Raw genomic sequence first — 17,160 nt, forward strand, 5'->3', positions numbered from 1 at the left:
GACCCTCACCCTGCACTGAGACCCTCACCCTGCACTGAGACCCTCACCCTGCACTGAGACCCTCACCCTGCACCCTGAGACCCTCACCCTGCACCCTGAGACCCTCACCCTGCACCCTGAGTCTCAACTCTGTGTTTTTCAAGCCTTTCCCTGTTTTTTTGTATTAAACAAAACATCAAGCTTTCCCAATGGTGTGGTTTTCGTTTTGTGAAAAAGTGCAAATGCAGTGTTTGTATATAAATCACATATTTTGTTGCTGTTGGTCGTGAAATTGCTCCTGCTGACTTGAGCCAGCCATTTTTTCCTCCGCTCTGTGTCAGTGGGGAAGCCGTACATTCGTACTCCTTTCTCGGAGCGATGTGAGCATCCCCAGGCAGCACAGCAAACCATGGTGGCAACTAGGAGGCAGCACAGCACACCATGGTGGAGACTAGGAGGCAGCACAGCAAACCATGGTGGCAACTAGGAGGCAGCACAGCAAACCATGGTGGCAACTAGGAGGCAGCACAGCAAACCATGGTGGAGACTAGGAGGCAGCACAGCACACCATGGTGGCGACTAGGAGGCAGCACAGCAAACCATGGTGGCGACGAGGAGGCAGCACAGCACACCAGGACAACACGGAGGAAAAGGCACCGACAAACTGCATGATATGCTCTTCTATGTTTATTGAATTCCATGTATTTGCAATGGATGTTCCTAAAGCAACACATTTAACATCATCATCATCATCATATCCTGTCGGTCTCCTGTCCTTTCTGAAAGCCATAAAGACGACATTAGTCATTTAGATAACTTGTGTCCTCAGTTACCAGGGGATTACTGAAACTACCATGGATTTAAGAAAATGGTAGAAATGAATCCAATCTGAATTTTAAAGCATGACTTTAGATCCCCTCTCTAAATGTATCAATACACATTAGAAAGTGATGCTCCTGACTACCATACAAGTTTAAGAAGATAATATTGGGTTGAAAGAATTCAAAGCTATAAATAAACAGCAACAGGCTCTTTAACCAAGGCACTGTTAGTAACATGTAAACTAGTTGTTCACACTAATCCTAATATTATCACTTAATATTAGCAAATTCGATTTTATTTTTTAAAACATATTGATGTAAATACAAACACATATCGATTTGTTGTATAAATATTGCAAATCAAAACCTTTATTCACTAATAATTACCAAACATCGTAGTTCTATCTCCTGTTATCAATGCATTCACATCGCCCGCCATGAACTTCCGGGGAACGATCCCTCGTCTACATGAACCACGTGACGATAACCGTTTTTGGACTTCCGGTGTCGTAACTCTTCTATTAAATAGCTCTGGTCAGGGCCATGCCAAGCCTCACAATCCAATCAAATCGCATCAACTTAGTGTTGCAGTGACATGTCCTAAAACCCGGAAGTAAGCTCAGCTCGGTTTCCCTCGACAGAAAGCAACGGGATTTCTCCAGAGGATTTAGGAAAATAGCTGGAAATAAGGTCAGTGGAAAACGAACCTGTTAGATAAATGCACGCAGGGCCGTTTCCTCTTATATGCGGACTATGCGGGGGCATAGGGCCCCCGCGGTCACTAGGGGGCCCCCAAGCTGAAAGTATTTTTTTTTTTTTTTTAATATTTTTCTTTTTTATATTCATCCGAAAAACATTAAATAAAAGTTAGGGCAGGAAAACAATAAATGCATATATATATATATATATATATGTATATACGAAAACTAGATATAGGGTCATTTTCTGCACATGTCAATAGCATGTGCAGACAGACAGGTCTATCTTTTTTTGGAAATAAAAATATACATATGTACACATGCACTTGGCAAATGAATAATAATAATAATAATATATGCATAATTGCATATAAACATTGTGAACACTTATTTTCAAGTGACTTTTTTTACATTCATATGTTCACGCTGTGGTTTGGAACTGCTTTTGAATGTTATTAGGCATTTTGTTATGGAAAATGTTGCGCATAATCAGTACTGTTTTAAGCTGTACTATCTCAACACATTTTAATAGATTGAGTTTTTTTAAATATGGGAGTTGTGTGTTCATATTTACCAACACCACAGACTATTTGTAATACTTTTTTTTGGGATGTTATTATTTTTTGTAGATTTGTTGAGTACGTGTTTCCTCATATTTCGGAGCAGTATTAAAGGTAAGGGAGAAATAGACTGTTATAAAGAGTATATTTTCTTCAAGAATGTTCTTAGTATGATACAAAATACCTATTGTTTTTGACAGTTTAGTCTGTACATCATTTATATAGTGCTTCCAATTGAGTTTTTCGTCAACAATGAGTCCTAAAAATGTACATGCTCCAACTTTTTCTATCTCTGTATTGCAAATCCGTATCATGCAGTCATTTCTACTCTCAGACTTTGTATTGGATAACATGTAATTTGTTTTGGCCACATTAAGGGATCATTTATTAACTGCAAACCAGTTACATAGTATTTTTAATTCTGCATTCACAATTTTAACAAGATCGCCAAGATTATGATGGGAGCAGAGAATTCAAAGTTCAGGTTCAGCCTCAATATATTTGGGGAGAATTAAAATGAGCCGTCTTTATTTGTAGACAGCCGAGCCCCCTCCTGTGAGTGTTCGGTGAAGCCTTATATGCTTCCAAATCCAATGTAGGATATAAACACGACTACACTGCAATGATAGCAAAGCTGTGGCTTGGGTTTTTGGGGTAATACAGTCCAAATCATCGTTGGGCTGCATCTCTTGCATTTATTGACATAGAGGAGCCTCATTGTTTACCTTTTTAATATCATTTTTTGTAATTTTCAATTGCTTGGTTTTCGTGAAATTAGCCTGTTTTCCTATTAAAGTGTAACAGATTGATGCGTTTCCACAGATCAACTTAAAGGCTTCGGAATCCCCCCCATTGTAAAACTGTCAAAACTAGGGCCCCCAAACAGCATCTTGCATAGGGCCCCCAAAAAGCTAGAAACGGCCCTGAATGCACGTTTTGTTCAGCCGGATAATATCCACATGTCTACCCTACTTTTATCATTTTCTAATCATAAATCTAATCGATAGATAGCCTCACTGCACTACTCTCACCGTCATTAGAAAGTAGCAAGCAACTGAAGCAAGTGCAATTATGGAGGGTGGAGATTTGGAGTTTTTAATCAAAAATAATTGTACTAAACTTCCGCTACAGCAGCAACAACAGATACAATCTGATGACAGGCCGATGCCCAAACTGGAGCGAATCGGACGTAAAACGTGAAAGCTCTCCTGATTTAGTTTGTGAATGAATGCTTATTAGAGTTTGGGCTGGAGAGTGCGCGCGGACCTGTCGGTTAGATAGCAGGCGTGTGTGAGTCCTGCATCTGTGTGATACAAATGTGTGTAAAATGATACCGGGTGCTGTAATCACTCATCTGGTTACGTTATTACATTGACCACCACACCCCGACCCAAAAGAAAAGACGTATTATTGGCTTCCCTTAACTTTTTTCCCACGCCACGCTACTGCTCAGAGCCAGGAGAACGCACAATTTGGCACCTTTAGCTCTTAAAACAATATATTATTATATATATTACAGCCAAAGAAGAGTTACCCTATAATAAAAAAGAGATAAGTCGTTCTTCTCGTATCAGAAACTAAGATGTGGGGTTGAATCACCCACTGCTTCTTTCAGTATTACGGTAATTAATACAGGGCCAATCAGAGTGCAGACAGAGGCAAAATGAACGCCCCCTTTACCTCACTCTGCGCTCTGATTGGCCCTCATAGCAGACCGTTAGGTTTCTATTTTCAGATATCGCAGTAACCGTCACAGTCAGGATTGGGACCATTTAACTGCGGCAGAACACATTATTAGTCAATTAAAACGGGTCTTATTACATGTAAGAGATTATAAGAAGAGTTATTTATCTTTAGTTGCTTGTAAAACGTATTTTAGCACCAGGAAAAGCGCTATAAAATCATTGTTATTAGTAATTTAATAAACCGTTGCTACTCTGAGTATTACGGTATTTCTACCACGCCCCCTTTTGCCTCACTCTCCGCGTTGATTGGTCGCCGCTGTAGTCACGTGTCCAGGGAACAGCGGAAGAAGAGGCCGCAGAAAATAGGTGAGGAAATAAACAAAAATAAAAACAGTTATTTTAACAACAAAGCCTTTAAATGTGTTTGAGTCATCGGTACCGTTATGTAGGCGGAAGTGTTAGCTAACGGACTCTGGGTTCCGGTAAGGTTAGGAGGATTCTAATGTTGAGAAATGATCGTGTTTCTGTTTCGCGGGTGGAAAATAAATCGGAACTCTCAACTCTGTCATTATGCTGCTGTCAAATCCGTGTCTCAGTGCGCTCCCAGACCCCTCCGCGGAAACATCGGTACCACTGCCTTTTAATTCATATTTCAGTGTTGTGTGTTTTGTAATAATGCACCAAGAGTCTCTTTAAATGAAGATGAAGATGATGATATACCAGCTGCTTGCTTTTTTTATCGATCATTTAACGTGTTTAGTGTCAGTAAAGATGGCGGGTTGTCCGGTAAACAATTAAACAAATAAACAAATATGTTTTAAAACAATAACAACCTTAATAATCACGTTCACGAACGGGAGTTTCCCACACACTGACGTCACCATTGCGTCATGACGTAGGGTAACGTCACGTGGAGAAGTTTGTTTTAATTTATGAATTCACAAAACCGTTATATTCTTATGTTTATATTAATATGTTTATTTCACATTCTTACTTTTGTATTTATTTTGAATGTATTCTCTGTATGTATGCACACGATCAGTGGTTAGTATCTTAGTTCATAGCTGAGTACATTTTGCTTTAATATTTATCCTCCTGGGACCCAGCCCACTGAAGTGCACTCTATCAGTCCCTGGGGTACAGAGGACATCTATCAGTCCCTGGGGTACAGAGGACATCTATCAGTCCCTGGGGTACAGAGGACATCTATCAGTCCCTGGGGTACAGAGGACATCTATCAGTCCCTGGGGTACAGAGGACATCTATCAGTCCATGGTGCACAGAGGACATCTATCAGTCCCTGGGGTACAGAGGACATCTATCAGTCCATGGGGTACAGAGGACATCTATCAGTCCCTGGGGTACAGAGGACATCTATCAGTCCCTGGGGTACAGAGGACATCTATCAGTCCATGGTGCACAGAGGACATCTATCAGTCCCTGGGGTACAGAGGACATCTATCAGTCCATGGGGTACAGAGGACATCTATCAGTCCATGGGGTACAGAGGACATCTATCAGTCCCTGGGGTACAGAGGACGTCTATCAGTCCCTGGGGTACAGAGGACATCTATCAGTCCATGGTGCACAGAGGACATCTATCAGTCCCTGGGGTACAGAGGACATCTATCAGTCCCTGGGGTACAGAGGACATCTATCAGTCCCTGGTGTACAGAGGACATCTATCAGTCCCTGGGGTACAGAGGACATCTATCAGTCCATGGTGCACAGAGGACATCTATCAGTCCCTGGGGTACAGAGGACATCTATCAGTCCATGGTGCACAGAGGACATCTATCAGTCCCTGGGGTACAGAGGACATCTATCAGTCCCTGGGGTACAGAGGACATCTATCAGTCCATGGTGCACAGAGGACATCTATCAGTCCCTGGGGTACAGAGGACATCTATCAGTCCATGGTGCACAGAGGACATCTATCAGTCCATGGGGTACAGAGGACATCTATCAGTCCATGGTGCACAGAGGACATCTATCAGTCCATGGGGTACAGAGGACATCTATCAGTCCCTGGGGTACAGAGGACATCTATCAGTCCATGGTGCACAGAGGACATCTATCAGTCCCTGGGGTACAGAGGACATCTATCAGTCCCTGGGGTACAGAGGACATCTATCAGTCCATGGGGTACAGAGGACATCTATCAGTCCATGGGGTACAGAGGACATCTATCAGTCCCTGGGGTACAGAGGACATCTATCAGTCCCTGGGGTACAGAGGACATCTATCAGTCCCTGGTGCACAGAGGACATCTATCAGTCCCTGGTGCACAGAGGACATCTATCAGTCCATGGTGCACAGAGGACATCTATCAGTCCCTGGGGTACAGAGGACATCTATCAGTCCATGGGGTACAGAGGACATCTATCAGTCCATGGGGTACAGAGGACATCTATCAGTCCCTGGGGTACAGAGGACATCTATCAGTCCATGGTGCACAGAGGACATCTATCAGTCCCTGGGGTACAGAGGACATCTATCAGTCCCTGGGGTACAGAGGACATCTATCAGTCCATGGGGTACAGAGGACATCTATCAGTCCATGGGGTACAGAGGACATCTATCAGTCCCTGGGGTACAGAGGACATCTATCAGTCCCTGGGGTACAGAGGACATCTATCAGTCCCTGGTGCACAGAGGACATCTATCAGTCCCTGGGGTACAGAGGACATCTATCAGTCCATGGTGCACAGAGGACATCTATCAGTCCCTGGGGTACAGAGGACATCTATCAGTCCATGGTGCACAGAGGACATCTATCAGTCCCTGGGGTACAGAGGACATCTATCAGTCCATGGTGCACAGAGGACATCTATCAGTCCCTGGGGTACAGAGGACATCTATCAGTCCATGGGGTACTGAGGACATCTATCAGTCCCTGGGGTACAGAGGACATCTATCAGTCCCTGGGGCACAGAGGACATCTATCAGTCCCTGGGGTACAGAGGACATCTATCAGTCCATGGTGCACAGAGGACATCTATCAGTCCCTGGGGTACAGAGGACATCTATCAGTCCATGGTGCACAGAGGACATCTATCAGTCCCTGGTGCACAGAGGACATATATCAGTCTCTACGGCACAGAGGACATCTATCAATCCATGGTGCACAGAGGACATCTATCAGTCCCTGGGGTACAGAGGACATCTATCAGTCCCTGGGGTACAGAGGACATCTATCAGTCCCTGATGCACAGAGGACATCTATCAGTCCATGGTGCACAGAGGACATCTATCAGTCCCTGGGGTACAGAGGACATCTATCAGTCCATGGGGTACAGAGGACATCTATCAGTCCCTGGGGTACTGAGGACATCTATCAGTCCCTGGGGTACAGAGGACATCTATCAGTCCATGGGGTACAGAGGACATCTATCAGTCCCTGGGGTACAGAGGACATCTATCAGTCCCTGGGGTACAGAGGACATCTATCAGTCCCTGGGGTACAGAGGACATCTATCAGTCCCTGGTGCACAGAGGACATCTATCAGTCCATGGGGTACAGAGGACATCTATCAGTCCCTGGGGTACAGAGGACATCTATCAGTCCCTGGGGTACAGAGGACATCTATCAGTCCCTGGGGTACAGAGGACATCTATCAGTCCATGGGGTACAGAGGACATCTATCAGTCCCTGGGGTACAGAGGACATCTATCAGTCCCTGGTGCACAGAGGACATCTATCAGTCCCTGGGGTACAGAGGACATCTATCAGTCCCTGGTGTACAGAGGACATCTATCAGTCCCTGGTGCACAGAGGACATCTATCAGTCCCTGGGGTACAGAGGACATCTATCAGTCCCTGGTGTACAGAGGACATCTATCAGTCCCTGGGGTACAGAGGACATCTATCAGTCCCTGGGGTACAGAGGACATCTATCAGTCCATGGTGCACAGAGGACATCTATCAGTCCCTGGGGTACAGAGGACATCTATCAGTCCATGGGGTACAGAGGACATCTATCAGTCCCTGGGGTACTGAGGACATCTATCAGTCCCTGGGGTACAGAGGACATCTATCAGTCCATGGGGTACAGAGGACATCTATCAGTCCCTGGGGTACAGAGGACATCTATCAGTCCCTGGGGTACAGAGGACATCTATCAGTCCCTGGGGTACAGAGGACATCTATCAGTCCCTGGTGCACAGAGGACATCTATCAGTCCCTGGGGTACAGAGGACATCTATCAGTCCCTGGGGTACAGAGGACATCTATCAGTCCCTGGGGCACAGAGGACATCTATCAGTCCCTGGGGTACAGAGGACATCTATCAGTCCATGGTGCACAGAGGACATCTATCAGTCCCTGGGGTACAGAGGACATCTATCAGTCCATGGTGCACAGAGGACATCTATCAGTCCCTGGTGCACAGAGGACATCTATCAGTCCCTGGGGTACAGAGGACATCTATCAGTCCATGGTGCACAGAGGACATCTATCAGTCCCTGGGGTACAGAGGACATCTATCAGTCCCTGGGGTACAGAGGACATCTATCAGTCCCTGGGGTACAGAGGACATCTATCAGTCCATGGTGCACAGAGGACATCTATCAGTCCCTGGGGTACAGAGGACATCTATCAGTCCATGGTGCACAGAGGACATCTATCAGTCCCTGGGGTACAGAGGACATCTATCAGTCCATGGGGTACTGAGGACATCTATCAGTCCCTGGGGTACAGAGGACATCTATCAGTCCCTGGGGCACAGAGGACATCTATCAGTCCCTGGGGTACAGAGGACATCTATCAGTCCATGGTGCACAGAGGACATCTATCAGTCCCTGGGGTACAGAGGACATCTATCAGTCCATGGTGCACAGAGGACATCTATCAGTCCCTGGTGCACAGAGGACATCTATCAGTCCCTGGGGTACAGAGGACATCTATCAGTCCATGGTGCACAGAGGACATCTATCAGTCCCTGGGGTACAGAGGACATCTATCAGTCCCTGGGGTACAGAGGACATCTATCAGTCCCTGGGGCACAGAGGACATCTATCAGTCCATGGTGCACAGAGGACATCTATCAGTCCCTGGGGTACAGAGGACATCTATCAGTCCATGGGGTACAGAGGACATCTATTAGTCCCTGATGTACTGAGGACATCTATCAGTCCCTGGGGTACAGAGGACATCTATCAGTCCATGGGGTACAGAGGACATCTATCAGTCCCTGGGGTACAGAGGACATCTATCAGTCCCTGGGGTACAGAGGACATCTATCAGTCCCTGGGGTACAGAGGACATCTATCAGTCCCTGGTGCACAGAGGACATCTATCAGTCCCTGGGGTACAGAGGACATCTATCAGTCCCTGGTGTACAGAGGACATCTATCAGTCCCTGGTGCACAGAGGACATCTATCAGTCCCTGGGGTACAGAGGACATCTATCAGTCCCTGGTGTACAGAGGACATCTATCAGTCCCTGGGGTACAGAGGACATCTATCAGTCCCTGGTGCACAGAGGACATCTATCAGTCCATGGTGCACAGAGGACATCTATCAGTCCATGGTGCACAGAGGACATCTATCAGTCCATGGTGCACAGAGGACATCTATCAGTCCCTGGGGTACAGAGGACATCTATCAGTCCCTGGGGTACAGAGGACATCTATCAGTCCCTGGGGTACAGAGGACATCTATCAGTCCCTGGTGTACAGAGGACATCTATCAGTCCCTGGGGTACAGAGGACATCTATCAGTCCCTGGTGTACAGAGGACATCTATCAGTCCCTGGTGCACAGAGGACATCTATCAGTCCCTGGGGTACAGAGGACATCTATCAGTCCCTGGTGTACAGAGGACATCTATCAGTCCCTGGGGTACAGAGGACATCTATCAGTCCCTGGGGTACAGAGGACATCTATCAGTCTCGAACTCGAGCCGAGGGCGTCCGAAAATATTAATAATTCGAGAGAAGATCGAGAGTTTTTATCGCTTGAAATGAGGAAAAGGAAAAGGACGTCCTCTGAGGGGCAACGAGTCTGGTGGGATTCTTTTCGGAGCGTTGATGATCGTTTCCCCGGCGAGTGCCTGCTACGGGACAACGCGGACCGTGCGCGATTTGGACGCGATGAGCAGGGGGGGGGGGGGTTTAGTGGAGCGTGAGCTGCGAGCGAAACTGAGGCTCCGTGGTGAACTGTGGAAAGAGACGGTTTCTATAGGGACGGCTCGAGGCAAGATGCAGTTATCGTTCTGTCTGTACTCATGTTGCTGTGTTTATAAATTAAATGAATGATTGATAATATATTCATATTTACATTTCCAGGATCCTTGCACCTGTCATCATGCAGAGCACCACTAACTACCTGTGGCTGATCTCAGACCTGCTGGGTCAGGGAGCCACAGCCAATGTTTACAGAGGAAGACACAAGGTAAGAGCCAATCAGAGAGCAGCAGCACGGCTCACAGCCAATCAGAGAGCAGCAGCACGGCTCACAGCCAGTCAGAGAGCAGCAGCACGGCTCACAGCCAATCAGAGAGCAGCAGCACGGCTCACAGCCAGTCAGAGAGCAGCAGCACGGCTCACAGCCAGTCAGAGAGCAGCAGCACGGCTCACAGCCAGTCAGAGAGCAGCAGCACGGCTCACAGCCAATCAGAGAGCAGCAGCACGGCTCACAGCCAGTCAGAGAGCAGCAGCACGGCTCACAGCCAATCAGAGAGCAGCAGCACGGCTCACAGCCAGTCAGAGAGCAGCAGCACGGCTCACAGCCAGTCAGAGAGCAGCAGCACGGCTCACAGCCAGTCAGAGAGCAGCAGCACGGCTCACAGCCAATCAGAGAGCAGCACGGCTATCACTATGCATTTCTAGCAAAAAAACTCCCTGAAAAGTCCCTGAGTCTGATTCTGATTTCAGGGTTCTTTAAAAATATATTTTGACACTACATATAATACACTTATATACATTTGAAGAGACGCATCTGATCTGCAGACTGGAGGGACGTCTCTTACCTGCAGCCCTGTGACCGGGAAGCAGATGCTCTGAGCGTCGAACAGACTGTTTACATAAAGACGGCTTCTGCAGCACTTCCTGTCACTTCCTGTCACTTCCTGTCAGATCCCAGTTGGAGCTCAAAGTCTGCAGCGAGGGCAACACGTTATTACAGCGTAACGGTGCTGATGTTGTGTTCTATCACACGTTAGAAAACGGGCGACCTGTACGCCGTGAAGGTGTTCAACAACCTGAGCTTCCTGCGGCCGCTGGACGTCCAGATGAGAGAGTTCGAGGTCCTGAAGAAGCTGAACCACAAGAACATCGTGAAGCTGTTCGCCGTGGAGGAGGAGGTCTGGAAGCACGACCTATTATTATTATTATATATATTTTATTTGTATTTATTTTGTATATTATTATTATTTTGACGCTTCTTGCTTGATAGCGCGTCTGAGTTTAACGCGTGTCCTCTCTCAGTCTAACACGCGGCACAAGGTGCTGGTGATGGAGTACTGTCCGTGTGGAAGCCTCTACACCGTCCTCGAGGAATCCTCCAACGCATACGGGCTGCCGGAGGACGAGTTCCTCATCGTGCTGCACGACGTCGGTCAGTCACTCACCATGTTAGGGGTTAGGACTCATGTTAGGAGTTAGGACTCATGTTAGGAGTTAGGACTCATGTCAGGGGTTAGGACTCATGTTAGGGGTTAGGACTCATGTTAGGAGTTAGGACTCATGTTAGGAGTTAGGACTCATGTCAGGGGTTAGGACTCATGTTAGGAGTTAGGACTCATGTTAGGGGTTAGGACTCATGTTAGGAGTTAGGACTCATAGCAGGGGTTAGGACTCATGTTAGGGGTTAGGACTCATGTTAGGAGTTAGGACTCATGTTAGGAGTTAGGACTCATGTTAGGAGTTAGGACTCATGTCAGGGGTTAGGACTCATGTTAGGGGTTAGGACTCATGTTAGGAGTTAGGACTCATGTTAGGAGTTAGGACTCATGTCAGGGGTTAGGACTCATGTTAGGAGTTAGGACTCATGTCAGGGGTTAGGACTCATGTTAGGGGTTAGGACTCATGTTAGGAGTTAGGACTCATGTTAGGGGTTAGGACTCATGTCAGGGGTTAGGACTCATGTTAGGGGTTAGGACTCATGTTAGGGGTTAGGACTCATGTTAGGAGTTAGGACTCATAGCAGGGGTTAGGACTCATAGCAGGGGTTAGGACTCATAGCAGGGGTTAGGACTCATGTTAGGGGTTAGGACTCATGTCAGGGGTTAGGACTCATGTCAGGGGTTAGGACTCATGTCAGGGGTTAGGACTCATGTCAGGGGTTAGGACTCATGTCAGGGGTTAGGACTCATAGCAGGGTTAGGACTCATAGCAGGGGTTAGGACTCATGTCAGGGGTTAGGACTCATGTTAGGGGTTAGGACTCATGTTAGGGGTTAGGACTCATAGCAGGGGTTAGGACTCATGTTAGGGGTTAGGACTCATGTTAGGGGTTAGGACTCATGTTAGGGGTTAGGACTCATAGCAGGGGTTAGGACTCATGTCAGGGGTTAGGACTCATGTTAGGGGTTAGGACTCATAGCAGGGGTTAGGACTCATAGCAGGGGTTAGGACTCATGTCAGGGGTTAGGACTCATGTCAGGGGTTAGGACTCATGTTAGGGGTTAGGACTCATGTCAGGGGTTAGGACTCATAGCAGGGGTTAGGACTCATGTCAGGGTTAGGACTCATAGCAGGGGTTAGGACTCATGTTAGGGGTTAGGACTCATAGCAGGGGTTAGGACTCATGTCAGGGGTTAGGACTCATGTTAGGGGTTAGGACTCATGTTAGGGGTTAGGACTCATAGCAGGGGTTAGGACTCATGTTAGGGGTTAGGACTCATGTCAGGGTTAGGACTCATGTTAGGGGTTAGGACTCATGTCAGGGGTTAGGACTCATGTTAGGGGTTAGGACTCATGTTAGGGGTTAGGACTCATGTCAGGGTTAGGACTCATAGCAGGGGTTAGGACTCATGTCAGGGGTTAGGACTCATGTTAGGGGTTAGGACTCATGTCAGGGTTAGGACTCATAGCAGGGGTTAGGACTCATAGCAGGGGTTAGGACTCATGTCAGGGGTTAGGACTCATGTCAGGGTTAGGACTCATAGCAGGGGTTAGGACTCATAGCAGGGGTTAGGACTCATGTCAGGGTTAGGACTCATAGCAGGGGTTAGGACTCATGTTAGGGGTTAGGACTCATAGCAGGGGTTAGGACTCATGTTAGGGGTTAGGACTCATAGCAGGGGTTAGGACTCATGTTAGGGGTTAGGACTCATGTCAGGGTTAGGACTCATGTTAGGGGTTAGGACTCATAGCAGGGGTTAGGACTCATGTCAGGGGTTAGGACTCATGTTAGGGGTTAGGACTCATGTCAGGGGTTAGGACTCATAGCAGGGTTAGGACTCATAGCAGGGGTTAGGACTCATGTCAGGGGTTAGGACTCATGTTAGGGGTTAGGACTCATGTCAGGGTTAGGACTCATAGCAGGGGTTAGGACTCATGTCAGGGGTTAGGACTCATAGCAGGGGTTAGGACTCATGTTAGGGGTTAGGACTCATGTCAGGGGTTAGGACTCATAGCAGGGGTTAGGACTCATGTTAGGGGTTAGGACTCATGTCAGGGTTAGGACTCATAGCAGGGGTTAGGACTCATGTCAGGGGTTAGGACTCATGTCAGGGTTAGGACTCATGTTAGGGTTAGGACTCATAGCAGGGGTTAGGACTCATAGCAGGGGTTAGGACTCATGTCAGGGTTAGGACTCATGTCAGGGTTAGGACTCATAGCAGGGGTTAGGACTCATGTTAGGGGTTAGGACTCATGTCAGGGTTAGGACTCATAGCAGGGGTTAGGACTCATGTCAGGGGTTAGGACTCATGTCAGGGTTAGGACTCATGTCAGGGGTTAGGACTCATGTCAGGGGTTAGGACTCATAGCAGGGGTTAGGACTCATGTCAGGGGTTAGGACTCATGTTAGGGGTTAGGACTCATGTCAGGGGTTAGGACTCATGTCAGGGGTTAGGACTCATGTCAGGGGTTAGGACTCATGTCAGGGGTTAGGACTCATGTCAGGGGTTAGGACTCATGTTAGGGGTTAGGACTCATGTCAGGGTTAGGACTCATAGCAGGGGTTAGGACTCATGTCAGGGGTTAGGACTCATGTCAGGGTTAGGACTCATGTTAGGGGTTAGGACTCATGTTAGGGGTTAGGACTCATGTCAGGGTTAGGACTCATGTTAGGGGTTAGGACTCATGTCAGGGTTAGGACTCATAGCAGGGGTTAGGACTCATGTCAGGGTTAGGACTCATGTCAGGGGTTAGGACTCATGTCAGGGGTTAGGACTCATGTCAGGGTTAGGACTCATGTCAGGGGTTAGGACTCATGTCAGGGTTAGGACTCATGTTAGGGGTTAGGACTCATGTCAGGGTTAGGACTCATAGCAGGGGTTAGGACTCATGTCAGGGTTAGGACTCATGTCAGGGGTTAGGACTCATGTCAGGGGTTAGGACTCATGTCAGGGTTAGGACTCATAGCAGGGGTTAGGACTCATGTTAGGGGTTAGGACTCATGTCAGGGTTAGGACTCATAGCAGGGGTTAGGACTCATGTCAGGGTTAGGACTCATGTCAGGGGTTAGGACTCATGTCAGGGGTTAGGACTCATGTCAGGGTTAGGACTCATAGCAGGGGTTAGGACTCATGTCAGGGTTAGGACTCATGTCAGGGGTTAGGACTCATGTTAGGGGTTAGGACTCATGTCAGGGTTAGGACTCATAGCAGGGGTTAGGACTCATGTCAGGGTTAGGACTCATGTTAGGGGTTAGGACTCATGTCAGGGGTTAGGACTCATGTCAGGGGTTAGGACTCATGTCAGGGGTTAGGACTCATAGCAGGGGTTAGGACTCATGTCAGGGGTTAGGACTCATGTCAGGGGTTAGGACTCATGTCAGGGGTTAGGACTCATGTCAGGGGTTAGGACTCATGGCAGGGGTTAGGACTCATGTCAGGGGTTAGGACTCATGTCAGGGTTAGGACTCATAGCAGGGGTTAGGACTCATGTTAGGGGTTAGGACTCATGTCAGGGTTAGGACTCATAGCAGGGGTTAGGACTCATGTCAGGGTTAGGACTCATGTCAGGGGTTAGGACTCATGTCAGGGGTTAGGACTCATGTCAGGGTTAGGACTCATGTTAGGGGTTAGGACTCATGTCAGGGTTAGGACTCATAGCAGGGGTTAGGACTCATGTCAGGGGTTAGGACTCATAGCAGGGGTTAGGACTCATGTCAGGGGTTAGGACTCATGTTAGGGGTTAGGACTCATGTCAGGGGTTAGGACTCATGTCAGGGGTTAGGACTCATGGCAGGGGTTAGGACTCATGTCAGGGGTTAGGACTCATAGCAGGGGTTAGGACTCATGTCAGGGGTTAGGACTCATGTCAGGGGTTAGGACTCATGTCAGGGGTTAGGACTCATGTCAGGGGTTAGGACTCATGTCAGGGGTTAGGACTCATGGCAGGGGTTAGGACTCATGTCAGGGGTTAGGACTCATGTCAGGGGTTAGGACTCATGTCAGGGGTTAGGACTCATGGCAGGGGTTAGGACTCATGTCAGGGGTTAGGACTCATGTCAGGGGTTAGGACTCATGTCAGGGTTAGGACTCATGTTAGGGGTTAGGACTCATGTCAGGGTTAGGACTCATGTTAGGGGTTAGGACTCATGTCAGGGTTAGGACTCATGTTAGGGGTTAGGACTCATGTCAGGGTTAGGACTCATGTCAGGGTTAGGACTCATGTCAGGGTTAGGACTCATGTTAGGGGTTAGGACTCATGTCAGGGGTTAGGACTCATGTTAGGGGTTAGGACTCATGTTAGGGGTTAGGACTCATGTTAGGGGTTAGGACTCATGTCAGGGTTAGGACTCATGTTAGGGGTTAGGACTCATGTCAGGGTTAGGACTCATAGCAGGGGTTAGGACTCATGTCAGGGGTTAGGACTCATGTCAGGGGTTAGGACTCATGTCAGGGGTTAGGACTCATGGCAGGGGTTAGGACTCATGTCAGGGTTAGGACTCATGTCAGGGTTAGGACTCATGTTAGGGGTTAGGACTCATGTCAGGGTTAGGACTCATGTTAGGGGTTAGGACTCATGTCAGGGTTAGGACTCATGTCAGGGTTAGGACTCATGTCAGGGTTAGGACTCATGTTAGGGGTTAGGACTCATGTTAGGGGTTAGGACTCATGTCAGGGTTAGGACTCATAGCAGGGGTTAGGACTCATAGCAGGGGTTAGGACTCATGGCAGGGGTTAGGACTCATGGCAGGGGTTAGGACTCATGTCAGGGGTTAGGACTCATGTCAGGGGTTAGGACTCATGTCAGGGTTAGGACTCATAGCAGGGGTTAGGACTCATAGCAGGGGTTAGGACTCATGGCAGGGGTTAGGACTCATGTCAGGGGTTAGGACTCATGTTAGGGGTTAGGACTCATGTCAGGGTTAGGACTCATAGCAGGGGTTAGGACTCATGTCAGGGTTAGGACTCATAGCAGGGTTAGGACTCATGTCAGGGTTAGGACTCATAGCAGGGTTAGGACTCATGTTAGGGTTAGGACTCATAGAAGGGGTTAGGACTCATGTCAGGGTTAGGACTCATAGCAGGGGTTAGGACTCATGTCAGGGTTAGGACTCATGTCAGGGTTAGGACTCATAGCAGGGGTTAGGACTCATAGCAGGGGTTAGGACTCATAGCAGGGTTAGGACTCATGGCAGGGGTTAGGACTCATAGCAGGGTTAGGACTCATGTCAGGGTTAGGACTCATAGCAGGGGTTAGGACTCATAGCAGGGGTTAGGACTCATAGCAGGGTTAGGACTCATGGCAGGGGTTAGGACTCATAGCAGGGTTAGGACTCATGTCAGGGTTAGGACTCATAGCAGGGGTTAGGACTCATGTCAGGGGTTAGGACTCATGTTAGGGGTTAGGACTCATGTCAGGGTTAGGACTCATAGCAGGGGTTAGGACTCATGTTAGGGGTTAGGACTCATGTTAGGGGTTAGGACTCATGTCAGGGTTAGGACTCATGTCAGGGTTAGGACTCATGTTAGGGGTTAGGACTCATGTTAGGGGTTAGGACTCATGTCAGGGGTTAGGACTCATAGCAGGGTTAGGACTCATGTTAGGGGTTAGGACTCATGTCAGGGTTAGGACTCATGTCAGGGTTAGGACTCATGTTAGGGGTTAGGACTCATGTCAGGGGTTAGGACTCATGTCAGGGTTAGGACTCATGTCAGGGTTAGGACTCATGTTAGGGGTTAGGACTCATGTTAGGGGTTAGGACTCATGTCAGGGGTTAGGACTCATGTCAGGGTTAGGACTCATGTCAGGGTTAGGACTCATAGCAGGGGTTAGGACTCATGTCAGGGTTAGGAC

General features: G+C 48.0%; 1 protein-coding gene across 1 annotated transcript; it reads left to right on the forward strand.

Moving 5' to 3' along the window:
- The first annotated feature begins 3,817 nt into the window (after positions 1-3,817).
- Positions 3,818-11,460, forward strand: LOC117441607 (serine/threonine-protein kinase TBK1-like). The gene is made up of 4 exons (XM_034077672.2): positions 3,818-4,109; positions 10,031-10,136; positions 10,906-11,046; positions 11,171-11,460. Exons 2-4 carry the CDS (start codon positions 10,050-10,052, stop codon positions 11,345-11,347), a joined length of 405 nt encoding a protein of 134 aa, XP_033933563.2. The 5' UTR covers positions 3,818-4,109; positions 10,031-10,049; the 3' UTR covers positions 11,348-11,460.
- Positions 11,461-17,160: the final 5,700 nt, after the last annotated feature.

The sequence above is a fragment of the Pseudochaenichthys georgianus genome, unplaced genomic scaffold, assembly GCF_902827115.2.
Source record: "Pseudochaenichthys georgianus unplaced genomic scaffold, fPseGeo1.2 scaffold_1824_arrow_ctg1, whole genome shotgun sequence".
Lineage (NCBI taxonomy): Eukaryota > Metazoa > Chordata > Actinopteri > Perciformes > Channichthyidae > Pseudochaenichthys > Pseudochaenichthys georgianus.

Excerpts from the sequence above, each read along its gene's own strand:
- LOC117441607 (XM_034077672.2), top strand. The coding sequence starts at position 10,050 with ATGCAGAGCACCACTAACTACCTGTGGCTGATCTCAGACCTGCTGGGT. Across the intron at positions 10,137-10,905 it reads TTTACAGAGGAAGACACAAG|AAAACGGGCGACCTGTACGC; the intron begins GTAAGAGCCAAT and ends ATCACACGTTAG. Across the intron at positions 11,047-11,170 it reads TGTTCGCCGTGGAGGAGGAG|TCTAACACGCGGCACAAGGT; the intron begins GTCTGGAAGCAC and ends GTCCTCTCTCAG.